Consider the following 20,399-nt stretch of genomic DNA (forward strand, 5'->3'; position numbering starts at 1 on the left):
ACTTGGCCGACATCTTTTTTTTTTCTATCAACATTAGAAAATATTGAATTCGAAAGACTTTTCTTGTTTTTGTTTATGATAAAGTTTATGTGCTTAAATTGACGAATTACTGTCTTCAGACCATGTGTTGGACTATAATACACTCAGGGACAAAAAAAAACCGCACACTTTAATATTTGCTGGAATTTTGCAAAACATTATCTTCTCATACAATATTATGATAGCCATCTGTTGTTATGGAGACGTGTATAATTGTTCATTGTTTTTTTGTTTTATAAACAAGCCATTACAACCAAATATTCCAATTTTGCTTTCGGAGTCTCAGCTATAACAATTTTGTCTCAACCATTTTGTGCTTCATTATCGTTATCATTCGTTATTTCTTTATTTTTACATTTTCTGAGTTTAAGTGGGGTTGTAACATTTGTCTTAAAACAAGATGCGACTTGAAGATGTGGCTCGAGCTGTAGCCCTTTACGATGATGGACGCAGTGTACGTTACATTGCAAATGTTATAAATATGGCTAGAAGCACAACCCATGATGCCATAAAACGGTATAGAAAGACCCTAGAATATACCAGAAGACCAGGTTCGGGTCGTCCAAGAGCTACAAATCCAAATGAAGACAGGTATATGGTGTTGAGAGTTCTTAGGGAGCGCAACCTGCCAGCTACTAGTGTAGCCCAGCAATTTGTTAACATGCATGGAGGCCCAATTTCGGCCAAAATAGTTAGAAGGAGGTTGAAAGCAAGTGGACTGATATCAAGCAGACTTGCAACTGGTTCCAGACTTCTCAGGATGCATCGAGTTGAACGACTGCGTTTTGCAAATGATCACAGGGATTGGAGAAATGGACAGTGGAGCTGTGTTCTGTTCACCGATGAGTCCCGTTTCAATCTGTGCTCACCTGATGGACGTGAAAGAGTTTGGAGAAGGAGGGGAGAACGATTTTCACAGTGTTGTATTTCCGAAAATGTGCCGTATGGAGGTGGTGGAGTGATGGTTTGGGCAGGAGTGTGTACGGATGCTCGTACAGAGTTGGTTTTTGTTGAAAATGGAAGACTAACAGCTGATATGTATATAAATGAACGTTTGGCTGATCATGTTGTGCCATTTGGCCAATTTGTAGGCGATAATTTTATTTTAATGCATGATAAGGCACGGCCGCATATTGCCCATGCGGTCGGAGATTATCTCCAAGAAGTGGGAATGCATGTTCTTCCATGGCCAGTAAGGAGTCCAGACATAAACCCAATTGAACACGTGTGGGTGATGCTGGGACGGCGTGTTAAGAATAGACGACCGAGACCAGAATCGTTACAAGAGTTGAGGCGAGCACTTGGCGAAGAATGGGAACTTATTCCTCAAGAAGACGTTGCTAACCAAATTGAGAGCATGCCAAGACGTATGGATGCAGTTATTCAAGGCAGAGGGGGTAATACCCGTTACTAAAAAGAGTTTTTAATGTTTAAGGCACCATAAAATGAAAAAACAGTTAGACCAAACGATGCCATAGTTATACGCCCTTTGTAATTTTTTGTAAATTTTTTCATCAGAGATTTTTTTATCAAATGTTGTCGTATAAGATGCTAAATGAAACATATTTTGTTTAAATGGGTTTTGTTTCATTTTGATATAATTGGCAACAAAATACAAGCAAATATAGAAGTGTCCGTTTTTTTTGTCCCTGAGTGTATTTATTTTAAATCTTTGGTTGTATAAGAATTTCTATACCTCATTTCAGGTATGGAAGCACTGCAATGTTTTTTTTTTTTTTTTTAACAGTCTGTACTGATGTGTTAGAACTCTGTAGGTCGCCACTTGAAGAAATATGAATAACATACTGCACAACAATGCAGAAAAAAGAAAACTGAGCCCAGTTAAACTTAGAGACGAGATTAAGTAAAATAATTAGAATTCACTTTTCATATGACATCTTGCTCTTTTAAATAAACAGATAAAATAAATGTAAAATTGGTCCACCGCTGTGGAGTAATGGTTAGCACGTCTGGCCATGAAACGAGCGGTTTGGACAAGTTACTTGGTTGGTGTTTTTTCCGAGGTTTTTCCTTAACCAATTGAAGCAGACTTGCTGGGTAATTTTCGATATTGGACCTCCGACTCATTTCGCCATCATTAATTCACAATCATCATCCATACAATAGCCTGGGTTAATTTCACGGTGTGGCGTGCTATACTTGTACAAAAGCGCGGCCTTTCGGCTACCAAACATTCACAGAATAGGAGTGATAAGCACTATGAGCCTCAGACTGCAGTGCAAGCCTTCGAGTCCCTCTTCCTTACAAGCGAAAAAAAAAGTTAAATTATCTGTATAATTATGTTGTTACAATTTTGCTTTATTTTACAATACCTTTATTAAATGATCATATTCTGATATACTGTACCAAGGTCACGCTATAATGGGGGGAGAAGATAAATGATGTCCCCCATAATCTCGTTATATCGGGATACTATGGTTTTGCTTTGCCCGCCCAAGGAAATGGTTCTCTCTCCGCCTATGATTTCCACGTATTCAACGTGGTCTGATGTTTTTTAAGTTCTTACACTGTATCATGGATGTGGGAATATCCAAAGTTTCGGGTCTATGTATCGGCTACCTCATAAAGAAAATCAAGGAGAGGAGAAAAACTTTTCTTGTTCAAAAGTTCAAACACCTAGCATTGCATTACATTTTACTTATATGTGCATTAAATTAACAGAATATACGAGTATATAAAATCCTATCCTAAAGTCTAATAAGCAAACATTCTGATCGGGACGGATGAAAAAGTTAATTTTTTTTCTTCCACCACGTTAATAATGACGAAACACAATTTCATGGAAAGATTTATTGGAACATACACAGAAATTGAGCAAATGTTGAGCTATTTTTCAACATATTCTCCGTCCGAATTGAGACATTTCTCAAACCGTGGTATCAACAGAGAGATGCTAGTCGATTATCACACAGTGGTTCCGATCCCAGGCGGTAGATTTCCACGACACAGGGATACAAAAGTTGATCCAACTGTATGAGGAATGTCTATATCTGTTTCAATTAATCTTTCCATGAAATTGTGTTTTCTTTCTGTAAACGGTCTCAGGGAAACTTACTTTCTGAGGGCCCTCGTAATTGCGATAGCGTGGCTAAAATTTGTACAAGCACTTGTTTTGACATTATTAACATTATGGAAAAAAATAACATTTTACATGCCCCCATGAGAATGTTTTCTTGTAAGAGATATATCGATGGCCCGGAACCAGACTGTTCCAAGTCCATTTTACTATTTTTTTTCAGGTGAGCTATTTTAAGCTCCTGACATTCAAAGCTTCATGAAACAATTTGGAATAGCTTCATAGCAACCTTATGGAGAGGAATATTTACAATTTTGTTCGATTCATATATGCAGACAAGAAATGAAACACAATGAAACGCAGATTTCATACTTATAAAAAGTTAGACGTAGAACAGTTTGGTTCTCAGCCATCGATATATTTTCTTGATATCTGTGAGCACTTTATTAAGTATTTCAAATATTGGGTACATCGAGACATAAAGTGTATGTAATTATTTGATCAAAACAAAACAATGATTTGGTAATATGAAGAGGATGACAGAAAATACAGTATATTGCCGAAGAAGAAGTATGAAATGGATTCCTACGGGAAAATGGAATAGAGGAGGACTAATATTGATACGAACATAAGGAATAGGTAGAACAATGAGAAAAAAGGGATTGGAAGGTAGGGCATGGGAGAATAAAGAAGACTAGAGAAAGGTTATATGATCCTGAAAATGGGTACAGGAAGATGTCCTAGGACATTGTAAAACCTGAAATAAATAAACTAACGAACAAACGAAAGAACAAACAAACAAGTAAAAGAAGAAATAAATGAAGAATAAACAAACAAAACAGACAAGCAAATAAATAAACCAATAAATAAATAAATAAATAAATAAAAATTAAAAATTTCAGAAATAAATTGTTATTGTATTTTATATTATTTGTTCATTACATTGCTACTTCACGCCTGATTTTTTTAGATTATTCATAAACAATTGAGGGGTCCACTGCAAGAGGGAGCTGTGCCACAAAATTCTGATCGGGGAATTGTATGCGTTATAAGGCAGTTTCTACCACCTGTTGTCCTTTCCCTAAACTATATAAATGTGGCAGTGCAACTGTCAATGTTACAGTACGCTGGCTAATTCTAGGATACGAACGTTTTAGTAATAGTCTTATTTTCTCACTTTATGGTTGATGTGGCATAGCTTCCTCTTGCAGTGGACCCCTCAAATTCGTTTGATTTGCGTTTTATAAACATGAATGCAATATTAATTTTATTTTTTATTCTCCTGGGTAATTTCAGTAATTTAAAAAAAATTCAGTTTGAGCTATCAGAAGAAAAGTGTCCTTTCTAATGGAAAGATGGATCGTAATGAAGAATATGCAAAATAATCGGCTCAATAATAAGACAATGAGGAAACCAAAAAAGTAGTATCACTGATGGCATTCCAAAATAAATAAAGGCACTAATTACTTCAAATAATGGCACAGGGAATATTATTAAAAAGTTCAAAGTTGTATGATATATAATCATTTATTTTTTCAATAAAATATAAAAAAAATGTATTTAATTTCATTAATTTATCACGATTATTGTTTCAATGCTGATATTTTAGGAATTCTTCCGTTATAAGTGTAGTATTTCAGGAAATCTGTCATTAGTAAATAGAACTATCCATATATTACACTTCTGATATTGCATTATCTGTACTTGAGGACAGACATTGAGAGTTTAGGCATCTATAATAACAAAAGAACTTTTAGAAATCTGGTGTAAGAGAGTAGCTGGCAGTTTTAAAAATAACTAAATACGATATTTTGACAGATGAGATAATCAGATTTTCAGATAAACTAACTTTTGAACTGCAAAGAGTAATACATAACGTTAGTATACAGTATTTGAACAATCCCACGTAAAAAGTTTTACGATTAAAATTAATCTTAATTTAGACAACAAAATTAGTTCTGAAATTAAAACGAATCTCGTTTCTACTTTCAATTGCTTGATTGTACTCAACTGTTCATTTAAATTTGTATTCGTAGTATTACAAGATCGTTCGGAGTTGCAATGTGAATGAATAACATTGTATTATATCCCACAGGAATGTTACTGACGATGATGGTAGTTAATCAAACCAATTCATGGGCATAAATGAACTGCAAACTATACAAACAAAAGATGACATTAAAATTTGTGAAATATTGACTAATGACACAGGAATTTAGACTTAGTGGCAAAATAACTACGGCAAATGAATGGAGAAACAATTAAATTCATTTGATTATTAACTGTCACATTTTTACTTCGCCATCAAAGAAATTATGAAGAACTAAACGAGTTACATACTATGAAAGTTATAAGCGTAACTTCTGAATATGAAACATTAAAAAAAGTATATCTTTATCTACTGCGGACGTAACCATAAGAAATGTGATTTTCAATTTTCAGTTACAAATTGAAGCACGATAGAATTTTAGTAAATAAAAACGCTAAAAAATTTCTAAACTAACTTAGATTTGTAAAACAGAAGCAAATCAGTATATCAGCTGTGTAATTTATGATTGAACGTCAAGAACAGAGAGCTAGCATAAGCAACATTCCACATGTTCTATTACCGAAATATCAGACTCGTGTGAGCCTTTTGCAATTTTCTTTAAACTTGATATAGAAGTGAAATTGATAATTTGCGCCCCTGGTTTCAGCCAATGTTGAACGCAGTTTTTCCACATACAAGGTTATACCATCCGATAATCGGCGATCATTTTCATTTGAACCTTTGAAAATGAATGTTGTTGTTTATTACAAAAGGAACCGAAACCAGGCGAACAACATGCAAGAAAAGTAACGTACGGATAAAATGTGATAAATAAATTAATGTAACAGTTAAATATAGAGAAAGCAAAATTGTACGCCATATACGTTTTCGGCATGGAATGGAAAACTCTAAATATAAAAAACATACAGTATTTTCTGACTTACGTTTTACCACATGTGACAATTTAAGTATGATTTCCATTATTCTCAACCTCACCAGCATTTTAGACTTTTCCGATATTAACCCTTATTATACAGGCACATCATTTTATTTTTACTTCAATTTTTGTTGTACCTGAGTTTTTGAATGTACTTCACTTCCACCCCCACTACTAATGAAGTTCAACCGTCCTCCACACAGATCCAAGACCGCATATACAGTTATAGTAGTCTTATGGTCACAGTAAACAGTACGTTCCAAAAATATGTTCACGTTTTCCAGTGACGAAACAGCTTTCAATGCACTGTCGTCCATTTGCCTAGGTCGTATCCCGGTTTCCCCCACCAGCTTTTATTCGCCAGCTAGTGGCTGGGCTGTCTTTTCTGAGAACATTAATTTCTGTTAGGAATTGGACGTCTACGTAATATTATATAACTGTTTAAAATAACTTAAATAAAACGGTCTCGTTAAGTAATTAACTGTCACGTGATTTCCTCCCTTTCTACGACCCTACGACATAACCACTTGGACGGACAGTAGATAGTATGTCTGAGTGATTTTATCTTTTCGGATCGGGCAGAAGTGAAGATTGAATTTACAGTACTTACGTAAGGTACTCTTTTATAGAGTAGGTACAGAATTATTTCAATATGAGTTACTAGTACGAAGAACGAAACTGGAAATTGGAATTAGGTACAATAGTCTATAGTGCGATAATATGCACAAAGAACTGAAGCCTATAACGAAATGAACGGCCACCATTTTCAAAATTGTGTTTAAATATCCATATTATGATTATTTTTCAATTTAACTTCATTCTCTAAATTGTACGCTAATGTGCTGTAGACAGTATAATATACACTGCATAATGAATACGTCTACATGGGCAGCTCAGTTCGTGAGTAAAAACACTCATTGTTAATACTGTACTGTATTTTGATTAAACGAAAACCTAATGAAAATGATCAAACTCAAAAGCGCAATATTTCTTAGTTTACGTAAATGGATGAACTACTTTTTTTCCCTCCTATACCTAGTAAAGTGATTTGTTTGTATATTACGCCAGTATCATCGAACTCCAGTCGTGGAAGGTGGTAGCAAACGGCGTTGATCCAGAGGTATAGGCAAGTTAATATTAAAAATGTTAATAAAAATAAAATGATGTCCCTGTACAATGATTGTATTATCTTGATTTTATAATAGGCAATAATCGTAATCTAAACACGGAATGTGCTCGCTTCGGCGTGTGTCAAATTGGCTTCCATTGTCCGTATTTTTAACACGTCGACTACATTCTGTTTGGGGCGTCGTATGTTCACCTCAGACTAAAACAAATATACCGATGTCACAGCCCTAATGATGACTTTCAGATCTTGAAACGAATTACAGAAATAATTCAATTTTTAATATATTGATGAACGACTAGGCTAATATATTACAACGGAAAGATACTGCAAGCGCTTCAAAACTAAATTCGAGCTAGTGGGTAGTGTGGCAGTTGCGAACAAACTTTCTTTTATTGGTATATGAAGAGCATCCACACAGGTATAATTTGTAATGAGAAACTTGAGAGTATCGCACAGGGCCAATAACTTGTAACTTCCGTGAATCCGCCGCTTTCACCTTTTCAACCACAATCAACGTGACTATATGGTACTATTTAATATCTAAATGCCGTTAGTTAATTAGGTAATTAATTAAAACTATATTCAAATATTCTACATACCTCCAGAAATAGAATCCAAGCTTCAGTTTTTAGTTTCACATTTACGTAACTTATATAAATTGAGGGGAAGAAGACAGAGGACGGATACTGAAAAGTTTTCTTTTCTCAATCGTACTATCAGGGACTGGAATGCTTTACCTGCAGACTTACTAAAGGCTTTACCAATAACCAAAAATGTATTGAAAAATAGGCGTAAGGACTTTACTAGTAGACGGTAGTATATTATACACACTATTTAAGGGTGTAATTGATGTTTTGTTATTTGAAGTGTTGTATTAGTGAAGAAGTTTGTGGTATCACTGAAGTGTGAAATGTGTTGTTTAGTGAGTGTGCTGTGTAAATGAAGTGTGTTTGTGTCAGTGAAGTGTGAAGTGTGTTGTTGTGCTGTGTAAGTGAAGTGTGTTGGTGTCAGTGAAGTGTGTTTGTGTCAGTGAAGTGTGAAGTGTGTTGTTTAGTGAGTGTGCTGTATAAATGAAGTGTGTTTGTGTCAGTGAAGTGTGAAGTGTGTTGTTTAGTGAGTATGCTGTGTAAGTGAAGTATGTTTGTGTCAGTGAAGTGTGAAATGTGTTGTTTAGTGAGTGTGCTGTGTAAGTGAAGTGTGTTTGTGTCTGTGAAGTGCGTTTAGTGAGTGTGCTGTGTAAGTGAAGTGTGTTTGTGTCAGTGAAGTGTGTTTAGTGAGTGTGCTGTGTAAGTGAAGTGTGTTTGTGTCAGTGAAGTGTGAAGTGTGTTGTTTAGTGAGTGTGCTGTGTAAGTGAAGTGTGTTTGTGTCAGTGAAGTGTGTTGTGTTAGTGAGTGTACTGTGTAAGTGAAGTATGTTTGTGTCAGTGAAGTTTTATAGTTTATAGTGGCAGTGCAAAGTATTTGAACAGTGAAATGTTTTTGAAGTCTGAAATCAGGATACAATCAGTGAAATGTGTCATAGTTCCAGCGCACTGAGTGAGTTGTCAGCGAAATGAGTGAAGTGCTGAAAGGTACTTGTGCAGGGATAGATAGATAGATAGACAGACAGACAGACAGACAGATATAGATAGATAGATAGATAGATAGATAGATAGATAGATAGATAGATAGATAGATAGATAGATAGATAGATAGATAGATAGATAGATAGATAGATAGATAGATAGATAGATAGATAGATAGATAGATAGATAGATAGATAGATAGATAGATAGATAGATAGATAGATAGATAGATAGATAGATAGATAGATAGATAGATAGATAGATAGATAGATAGATAGATAGATAGATAGATAGATAGGTAGACAGACAGACAGGCAGACAGGCAGGCAGGCAGGCAGGCAGGCAGGCAGGCAGGCAGGCAGGCAGGCAGACAGGCAGACAGACAGACAGACAGACAGACAGACAGACAGACAGATAGGATAGATTTATTCGTTCCATAATATTCTTATATTTGCTTTATAGCATAGAATAAAGAACATGTCTAATTCTTACGTTTAACAATAAAATGCAATACATATAAAATGCAAATATGAAATATGTACAGAATTAATACCTTCATAACAATAATATTTTATACAATGTAATATGTTTACCATTTAATATTATTATAATATTTACACAGTACTGTGAAATGTCAAGAATTCATCTACAGAATAGAAAGTGTGAGATATTAAGTAATTTTTTAGTTTTGCCTTAAATAATGCTTGTGGGTTTTAGTTCGAACTTAGGGTTAAGATACAAATTAGATTTACTTTAAATGTTATTTTTAATGATCGTGCTTTATTTAATTTAGGATGCTACCTGTTATTATTATTATTATTATTATTATTATTATTATTATTATTATTTATTATTATTATTACTATTATTATTATTATTAATTTATTATTAATTGTATTCTTATTAATTGTGTTTTTATTAATGTCATTATTGGTGTAATTAGTTACCACTGCCACCGGGTATATACCCATTTGCAGTGTGAATAAATACGTACATACATACATGCAAACTCAGCAAATGCATTGTCCAAGCGAGGGGCATTTTCAGCCATATGTTTACAAGCACAGAACTGGAGATGGGAGAAAATATATATGATGTTTACATGCCCTGTCTTTCATCTTCAAACTCAGACAAAAAATAACCATCCCCTGCTTTGTATCAGTTTTAGAATTTTGGTTAGAAAATCGGGAAAATGAACCACTGTGCCACGTCTGAGTGCTACCTCGGTTTACGAGTCCCCTACGTTACTCCTCGACCATACCAACATCCAGAATTTTTGTTTAAATTAGTAACGATTGCTAGACAATCACGGCATAAGGCTGCTCAGAAGACAAGATAGGCCTGGAATACAAAGAACTCACGCACAGGCCTTTGAGTTTCTCACCGGGAATTATACCCAGTTGCGTTTGCATTGTTAGCAGGAAACATTAACCATTCACTAACATTAGCTATACGATGCAAAACATTAACAGTAGCCTATCTTGCATTTTCTACCAAGAAAACATACGCAATTCTTGAACTATAATTAGGCTATATGTGTCAGAGAAAGGACAATTATTGTTTGTATACATCAGAAGTCTGACTAGTGTAATATGTAGCTAGTCGGCAATGTATGCAATGGAGGGAGAAAGGAACTGGCCACCGTACCCCATTATTTTCTGGCTTAGTTTCCTCATAACTGATGCCTTCTTGGTATCACTTCTGAGGTTCAGACCTGTCTTTGGACAGTTGACTAAACAACAACATAATTATAGATGTCCCCTTCATAAAATCCAGATCTTTAGGAGAGGTAGAACTGCTTAATATTTCAGTAGTTATGCCTTTGAATAAAAATAGGTTTGTTCCAGCAAACAATTCAGAACACGTTCCGACCTAATACTGAACTTCTTTCGACCCATGTGCCAGTTTTGTACGGTGTCAGAACTAGTTCGGAATTTTACGTTGTTGGAACGTTTCTTGAACTGTTCCTTCAAGGCCTTCGGAGTTTCTTCTCATATTGAAATTATATTAATCTTATGAACTTAATTTGTCATAAAATATATCACTATCAGCTTTCAAATCACTCATGATCGACTATTTTTTTATTTTAACCTGCCTATAGTGAGAATCACGTAAGAGTAATTCATAAAAGGTAAATTTGGCCGTCTCTTCAGTGTTGCCAACTAATACCAGATATCACCAAAGAGGGTAAAATCACAATGCTACGTATAGAAAAAAAAAAGAATAATAATAATGATAATAATAATAATAATGATGATAATAATAATAATAATAATAATAATAATAATAATAATAATAATAATATAGTGTTAATAATAACAATGTCTTGCTTATTTACCCATCACATCTACAGGCCTATGTTGCGAGATTTTTGCCTCCACAACTGTGGAGTAACGGCTAGCGCGTCTGGCCGCGAAACCAGGTGGCCCGGGTTCGATTCCCGGGGCAAGTTACATGGTTGAGGTTTTTTCCGGGGTTTTCCCTCAACCCAATATGAGCAAATGCTCGGTAACTTTCGGTGCTGGACCCTGGACTCATTTCACCGACATTATCACCATCTCATTCAGGCGCTAAATAACCTGAGATGTTGATACAGCATCGTAAAAGAACTTACTAAAAGAAAAAAAGAGGGTTTTCCTAAATGGTTCAATAATTTATTTATGAAGTAGTATATTTTCTTCCTGGACCTCTCGCATATTATGTTGGTAATTAGGATCTAATATAATGTATTTTATCAGGCAACATGAAATTTAGGCCTATTGCTTTGACTAAAGAATTTATGATTCATGAGATCTAACCTAAAAATGTATTTACTTACTTGCATTTTCATCAGTTTGCTTTATAGTAAACCGAAATCATTGCTGCCAACATAAGTTATAAAATAACTGCCAGTTGTAATATTTGTCAGTGCTCGAAATTCGAAACGAAGTTGGCAAAAGAAAATTCAGCCTGAGAGCTAGAAAATCACTATAATCCACTAGCATATTTAGTAATAGTGGAAACATGGTTAGGTTTCACCCTTGGGGTATTAAGTAAGCTGATCCCAACTATAGTCTCGAAGCATTTTAACCATAACTTGAGAATAAACCATCTGCGCATGCGTCAACATTTCAGAATTCCCAGTTATGCTCTTAATCGAGAACCAATTTCACTCCTTCCGAACGAGTTTTGAAGCACGTTGGAACAAGAAACTGGGAGTTCAGTATCGTTCGGAATCAGTTCTAGTCTTGTTGGAACACACACTGAGCTACTGCGCATGAGTAGACAGTTCAGAATCGATTCTGAACCGTACTGGATTAAACTTAATATTAACTTATTAGCTTCAGATATAATAAATGTCTTTCACTCTTCCAGTAGAAAATGTTAATGAACTAAAATAAGGAAGACATTTCATCTAAACCATAACATTCCACTGAAGCATCACACTCAGCTAGCTCTTCTAATATATGTTCTTATGTGAGAAACCAATCATGAAACGAGAGAATGGCGGGAAGGAGAGAAAGTTGATTAGAGTACTAGTAGACCCACCTGCTCTTATTGCCGGTGCTAAGAGCATTGAAAGTTTAGGGACTGGCAGTCGAAGAGGACAAAATCCCAAGCAATAAGTAAATACGTAATGTTAACGGCACCTAAAGAGTTTTCGCACTCAGCCGGTCCGTAATTCGTTAACACTACATGCACGTTAGTAGTGACGTCTTAATGACGTATGTATATTAACATTATGGTACCAAAGTAAGAGTTTTCGCGATAACGTTTTACGTTCGGTAAACTTGTTCGTCGCGCTCATTTCTTTCTCTTATTCATTTGTTTACTGTTATTGTTATGCCGTTGACATTTTATGTATATAGGCTATTTCTTTCCGTACTGTTCCACTGTGCCGGGTCTAAAAACAAATCGCACTCTGATGAAATGTGAGGTTCTGATAGTATTCTTGCAGCAGTCTTGCACTGTTTTATAAAATGACTGTCGAATGTTGTGAGTACGGCTTGGATAATGTGCTGCTAGGCGACTATGTAACACAGTACTGTACTGTTTATCTGTTTGGTGAAATATGGGGTAAAAAACGACAGTTTAGCTTAGCCTGGCTTGGCTTGTCAAGTGCTAGAACTGAAACGGGACCTTGCACTTCGGCATAAAAACCAATGGACGATGGCAGTGGTACACTTGGTTCAAAAGAAATGACTGAAACTCATGTGCACTTTGATTATTACGTAGGCTACTTTTTATTTGGTGTTGATTAGCTGTAGAAATTGAAGTCATGTTTCTAAACTAGTACGGAATTAATAAGAATTGTCAATTTACGTATTAGTTATTTATCCAATGCGGAATTATTGCAATAGGCTAAGCAATCAATAGAAAAACTCTTTCTGTTATGTGACCACGATATTTTATACATAGAAAAAGTACTCTCCATATCTGTTCACCAGGGGCGTATTTTGCGGGCTACCGGGGCTACCGGCGGTAGCCCAAGGAAATTACAAAAGAAAAAGTTTATAATATAACATAATGTAATAATTTTGTATTATTAGTTTTACCATAGTAATTAAAATTAAAATAATTGTTAGATATATTTTGTGTAATAATGGGGTCAGCGGTAGCCCAAACCCTTTAACCAGTATACGCCACTGCTGTTCACACAACAGGAGCATTTAAAGCAGTCATGTCAACTGATGCCCAAAGGCGCAAGCGCTCGCTTTAGAGTTCACGAGAGCCTGAGCGCTTTACAGCGTAAAGGAAAGAGACAGACGAAAGAGGTATATGCCGCTTGGTCTAGCTATATACAGGGATGGCCAGCACTGATTCAATGGATAAAGGGAAGAGAACTTATTAAAACTGTACCCATGTTAATTTTTAGATTTGTCTGAGAAGTATAGTCCATTATAAGAAAGTAAGTTTTAAATTTTTATTGCTCATTTTTCACAAGTTTGTTTCTTATTCAAAAGGAATATTTTCTCAACTTTTTTTTAAATAGAAAAGTGAAATTTTCAGATATGTTTATTTAGTAGCCTTACAGATACTGAAACAATGTTTTCTTAAATGTAATATAAGTATCGTAAATACGTATTACTGAAGATAGTGTATTGAAAATTTTGAAAATATTCGCATGGAAAATGTTTGTAAGGAAATGAGTAAAACAAAGAAACTATTGTTACATCATAAACAAAAGATATGTGTTCATGTGTTGTAAAAACGTCAGCTCTATAGCTTCAGAAGATTTCGAGAAAATAATTTAATATTCTGATGATAGGAAGTTGTGCATCAATATCACCTTAAAAGCATACTGCGATAAGAGTTTTGTTATGTAATATTAGTTACAGTTAAAACATATACCTAGGTAACTTTGCTTTGTACTATAAAATTGTTTTGATTAGTTCATTGATTACTTTTATAAGGCTAAAGATATCATCAATATAAATTCCAGCTTATCATGTCATGCTCAATCTCTTTTTTTGGATATCACTTTCTTTATGAATGATGTGTTTCATTCACTCAGTACAGTATAGTATACTATGGAATGTATGTGAATATTCCTCCTTAACTCTTTATTATGTTATTAACGTTTAAAACAACTTCAAAATTAAGAAATTGGTGTTAGTAATTATTTCAGACAATATACGTAATATCAAACAGAAAGAAGCCGTATAAAAATAACGACATAAAATTTCACGTTCCGTTTGAAGTTTGTGCACCAATATTTTTTTAATCCAACAGGCCGCTTATTCATATACATAATCCTTCCTGTTTCCATACCTAGCGCTTGATGCCCGCGTACGACGTCAAGGTCAGAAAAATTCCCTTGCTTTGACATCACTGATTTAAAGTAATATTACAACCAGTACCAGGACTAACTTTAAGCATTACTTTTCTGTGTGTTAGTTATGAAATTTATGATTGATTACACAAAGCAATGAGCTTAAAAATATTCACATGAGCTCCACTCACTTGTGAATATCCGCTCTTCCTCCCTTTTCCCCCTAATTGAAGCATATATTGGACATGCTAGTTCACAGTTCTGACTGATTAATTATTTTGTGTACTGTCTAGTACATTTTGTTATGGACCTATTACTTTTTCATTTCGATCTATCTTCAAAGGGATTCGTACCTAATACCATCTTCTTTTCTTTACTTGGTTATTTAACGACGCTGTATGAACTACGAGATTATTTAGCGTCGATGGAATTGATGACAGCGAGATGATGCCAAGAATTCGCCATAGGTTACCTGACATTTGCCTTGCGGTTGGGGAAATCCTCAGAAAAAACCAAACCAGGTAATCAGCCCAAGCGGGGATCGAACTCGCGCCCAAGCGCAACTCCTGATCGGCGGGCAAGTGCCTTAGCCGACTGAGCTACGCCGGTGGCCAGTACCTTCTTCCGGAGGCAATTATCGTTGGTAATTTTCCGTCACGTTAGCATTAACGAATAGGGATATCTTATGCGAAGTTTTACCGCTAGATGGCAGGAGCGTTCCATGCGGCACATGTTGTAGGGCTATGTTATGTCATATGCTACAGTTGATTACGTTCTCCCGCTTGTTGGTTTTCTGTGCGTGTCAAAATTATATTTATAATTATTTTGTATAACCTAGTATAATTTAATATAATTCAGTATTTTCTAACCTCATAATTTATTTTAATTTACATTAAATAATAGTGTAAATTTTTTATAATACTGTCCGATTCGCCTTAAGAGATGGATGGGGAAATCTGCAGTATGCAGAATATAGATACGAGTAAATTGAATGTTCATGAACCTAAACGAGAACTTTGAGAACGAGGTGCACGAATAAAAAAAAATAAATAAAAATAGGAACTTTGTCGAAGGTGAATATTACCTCTTTAATCATTAGTATTGTAAGTACCATACGCTAAAAATAGGATATGCAGCCACCAATGTGTTTTTTATAGGGAAGGGACTATTGAGATTGAATTCCTGGTATTTTTTCTCTAGTTGCAGAAAGATCAAAAGCAATGTTTGATAAGATGATATATGATCGCAGTAGTATCACGATTATTACTGTGTTTTGTAGGTTAAGGACATGCAGTTTTGAATATTATGTAGGATTGCTTTGAAAATTTGAAGTAAAAACACGGTTTTAATAATTAATCTACAGCACATTAAAAACATTATTCACCAAATGGATTTCACTATGGATCGTCCTGGATAATAAACATCCCAGTTAATCGAGAGTTTACTGCAGGCGTAAACTTCGGAGACTCCTAGAAGTATTGAATATAATACAGCTTGCTAACATAGCTTGCTGTCGAGGTTGCATATGATTGTATTATTTTTTCTTTTCTCTCTTCCAAAATTAAACAGTAGCTAGCAGTTCCTTACTTGAAGTAGTTATTTTTGTTTAATAGCTAGCACTTTCGAGGCGCAATTTAATTAGTTAAATTTTTCTAAGGTTTAAAGCATGTATTCAGAATATTTTGGGACCTGAATGAAGACAGAAGGCTTTCCCTGGTTTTCATAAAAAGGAATACAACAAAAATTTGGCATTTTGAGTTGTTTTTAAGAGTATTTAATGTACTAACACACTACGTAAATCCTCAATGTTTATATACCGGAAAAACAAATCCATACGCAAAGCGCATCCCTCAAAGTACACGTGCGCTATTAGTTGGTGCTAGTTCAGGATATCCCTATTAGGGACAGGAATACGAAAATTCTCTATATCATGGAATCATCTCTGCAAATCTAAACCCTGTCAAATGTTTAGATAATGTATGTACGATTCTTAAGATTTCAATCAAACAATGCACCAATCGAAACGACTCTTGGATATTGAAAACGAAAATTATCTGACTATATGGCAGTATGCCGCAAACAATGTAATTCGGATAACAGCGATCAACAGAACGAAAGGGCATGATAGCGTTCAATTGCAGGGCTATTCACATTTAACGAGTTACGATGACGAACATAAGACAATGATGAAAGGAGAGCAAGGAAAAAGAATCTTCAACGGCCCAGATAACACATAATCTGATGAGGTTGAGTTCGTCGTAGGCCAGCCGTGGCTAAAATGTAATCGTGCGCCGAGCCACTGTGTAACCTGCAACGTACAGTAGTGGTAAAAGAAATCGGATCGAATCTTGTAGCGGATTTCAGAGCCTTGTTCACAGTGGCAGCACGATAGACTGGTAACTAAGACTTTCGTGGTTCGAATCCTGCCTGGGAAGGAATCTTTTTTTTTTTTGTTCCTTATTCAAATTTATTCACAATACTTTTGGATTGCAGCGATATTTTACTACTTAATTAACTTATTATTAACAGAACATTTATTTTACCAGCTTATTTTCTAATGGCTTTAGAAATAGGCTACGTCAGCAGTCGAAACTACAACAATTTCAATAGATTACTCGCTATTTTGTGAATGCGGGCGTGGCATGCGCAGTGGCTCATTTCTGGGACTGATTATTGCGTCGGTCCGGTTTTTTTGCACTACTGTACATAGCACCTCTGGAGGGAGGCGGACACTCGAAGGGGAAGTGAAGCAACAGTCTGACTTATTAACGTATTTTCATTTTCCTTACGTCAAGCACTTAAATATAATTTTATACAGTATAAGGTTACAAACTAACGTTTAATAGGCTACGTGTAACAAAGAAAGAAATGAATAGAAAACTTAGGACACATTATCACAATCTAAAATTAATTGTCTTCAGAACGTCTCTGCGACAGGTTTCAAAATCAGAAATTATGTCACTTACTGCCAGTCGTAGTTGATCACGAAGGTATTTGTCTGTCAGTCGTGATCTAAATTTGGTTTTTACTATTTTCATTGTTGAAAATAATTTTTCACAAACGTAAGTTGTAGCGAACATGGCTTCAACAGAGCAAACGAATGAACGAAGCTTCGGATATTTATTTTTTGGCAAAGATTTTAAAGTTCAACATTATGTCAAGTCCTTACTTCTAGCTTTCATTTAACATCACATTGTAAATCTGTGAGTTTAAATTGAAGACCTAACCGCATTATTCGTACATCTGCTGAAAAAGGATCGACGTACAGAGAGATAATAATAATAATAATAATAATAATAATAATAATAATAATAATAATAATAATAATAATAATAACAACAAACAGTACCTTAATAATGTTTAATAATGTGGGTGACATGTAGTATAATGTCGTTTTATGTTACACAACCGTTTTCCTCGTAATACTTGTGAACAAATCATACATTTAATATTCTAATCATATTGGCAGCAAAAAAATGCGTCCTCCCATCCTACTTGAAACTTCCGTTTTTGTAGAGGTACATGGTTTCGAGAGAGACATTGCGACGATACGCCACTCGCAGGTCAGAGACAAATACAAATGGAACGGAATTTGACTCCAGTGAGTAAGAGGGTGGGGGTTGGGGGAGGTAGGTATGCATAGCTATCATTGCGAGCCACAATGTGCTCGCGAGTCACATTTTCGCCACGGCTGTCGTAGGCCTATATTGTTAATAATAAATTAAATGATTTCTGATATAGTTTTTGTACATGGCTGAACTGAGCGGCCATTCCTGGGACATGGACTTCTAATCTATGTATTTCCGTTGTTCTCTCCTCGTAGGAAAACATGGAGTTTTTTTTCGGGGGCAAGAACTTAGTATTTAGTATTTATTTATTTAACCTGGTAGAGATAAGGCCGTCAGGCCTTCTCTGCCCCTCTACCAGGAGATTCCAACTATAATATGAACAATAAAATTACAATTAGTATTAAATTTACAATTACAATTACAAATAACATTACAATTACCGTAGTATTAAATTTACAATTACAATTACAATAAAATCAAAGTACGAAAAGTCGCAATGTCTCTTCACTACTACGTCATTAAACGGAACAGAATCTTACGAGGTAGCCTGCGACAATAGTACCTTTGTCCATATCAAATTGCATTTGAGGTCAATGTAGAGTATCCACCGCCCACTGAACGAATATTGGTTAAACGAGCGTTGAGCGACTTCTGCCGATTTTGGAATAGACACCGACGCACTTAGGTTAGGTTAGGTTAGCTTAGGTTAGTTTAGGCTTTTATTACCCCGTCAAGATGAAGGTGAAAGCGATTGAGTGTGATTTTTTGTTTTCTATGTTGGCAGTTCAAGTGCGTCGGTATCTATTCCAAAATAGGCGGAAGTCGATCAACGCTCGTTTCACCCGAATATTTCACACTTTTATCACTGCCAATGTTGCGCTATAAACCAATTTTCGCAAATCTAATGTAAAAGACTGCCTACACAAGCAACAAGTTATACTAAATGTTTAGGATTAGTGTAAAACTGGCCTATGTATCCTATAGTGGGCGGGACATAAGTAACATTCACCCGAATTAAATTCACTATACAATATTATTAAATATAATGTGCTTTACATAATATGTAAGTACTGGATTTGTTAAGACTTTCTTCTGTTCTTAAACATGTATATAAAAAATTCATATTAACAGGTCAATCAACCGAGAGTAAGTAGAGCATAACTTTAATTTAAGTGTAAAAGTTCGATCAGTTCTTAATGATGGTGGCGGAGGTGGTGATGGTGATGATGATAATATAACCGTTACAATGAAAATGTTGGCATATGAAGATGATACTAACGGGTTAACAATGATGATGACATGATGATACTGATAATAGTGATAATAAGGGAGATATGACAATGACAGTAATAATAATAATAATAATAATAATAATAATAATAATAATAATAAAATAATAGTAATACTAATAATAAAGTCAATGATAACGATGACTACTTTGATTATGATTATGACGATGATGATCGTCACAATGACAACGCTGATGACTGATGATAATTAGGATTAATGGTGATGGCACTGATTATGATGATGATTATTATGATATGACGAGAATGACAATGATGGTGATGGCGTCGATGGTGATGATAATGGAAATGAATGCCACTGTCGCCGAATAATATATCACGTAATTCTGTTTCTACTCCCTAGGTTTCTACTGATATGATGCCATCATTATTTCGATATCGTGAAATAATCATGCTATCGTCTGTAAATAATGTCTGTTATTTACAAAGAAGCTATAATAAGGAATTAATTGCCTTATTTTGAAACTTTTTTTTTCAGTAGAATACACCATTAAAAGAAGAATTTATGAAATCACCACACCACACATTCACTTCGTACCTCCTTTTCAATTTTACAGCAGTGCAAACGGTCATTGTGGGTTTCCTTGGTTGCGTAGTTCGTTAGCTTCACCATTCCCTTCATGTTCACAACGAAATGATCGACACTCGCGCAACACAATAATGAGACTAAGTCCACGTCGCCAGCGTATGGCCTTTATACACATGAAAGGTACATAGGCATATCCCTCCCTCTCGTTCGCGGGACCTGTGTGCCCCTACCACGCACCCATCGTGTATACACGACTATTTCTTAGACCGGCGGAAACGTCACGACAGGCCAGTTGCAACAGAGGCGGGAATCCCTGCAGACGAACACGGAGTAGGCGTAGTGCAATGTAAACGTTAGGCACCAGCCAGAGTTGTACCCTCTCAAAATCAATTTGCCAAATTTTGGATTAATTTTTTTTGTACATAATTACAAAGACAAGATTTTATTGCAGGCAAAACTTACATACAATAACAAATATTTTACAATATTATTGTAATACTCGTATAT

The 20,399-nt window shown here is 35.2% G+C and overlaps 1 protein-coding gene across 2 annotated transcripts in view; it reads right to left on the minus strand.

The window, feature by feature from the left end:
* Nos (Nitric oxide synthase) overlaps positions 1 to 20,059 on the minus strand; it is a 501,742-nt gene extending 481,683 nt beyond the window's left edge. For both annotated transcript variants that reach the window (XM_069813071.1, XM_069813070.1), the window contains exon 1: positions 19,902 to 20,059. In XM_069813071.1, the coding sequence (XP_069669172.1) occupies positions 19,902 to 19,985 (84 nt within the window). In that variant the 5' untranslated portion in view covers positions 19,986 to 20,059. The remainder of the gene's footprint in view (positions 1 to 19,901) is intronic.
* Positions 20,060 to 20,399: the final 340 nt, after the last annotated feature.

The sequence above is a fragment of the Periplaneta americana genome, chromosome 16, assembly GCF_040183065.1.
Source record: "Periplaneta americana isolate PAMFEO1 chromosome 16, P.americana_PAMFEO1_priV1, whole genome shotgun sequence".
In the NCBI taxonomy this organism is placed as follows: domain Eukaryota; kingdom Metazoa; phylum Arthropoda; class Insecta; order Blattodea; family Blattidae; genus Periplaneta; species Periplaneta americana.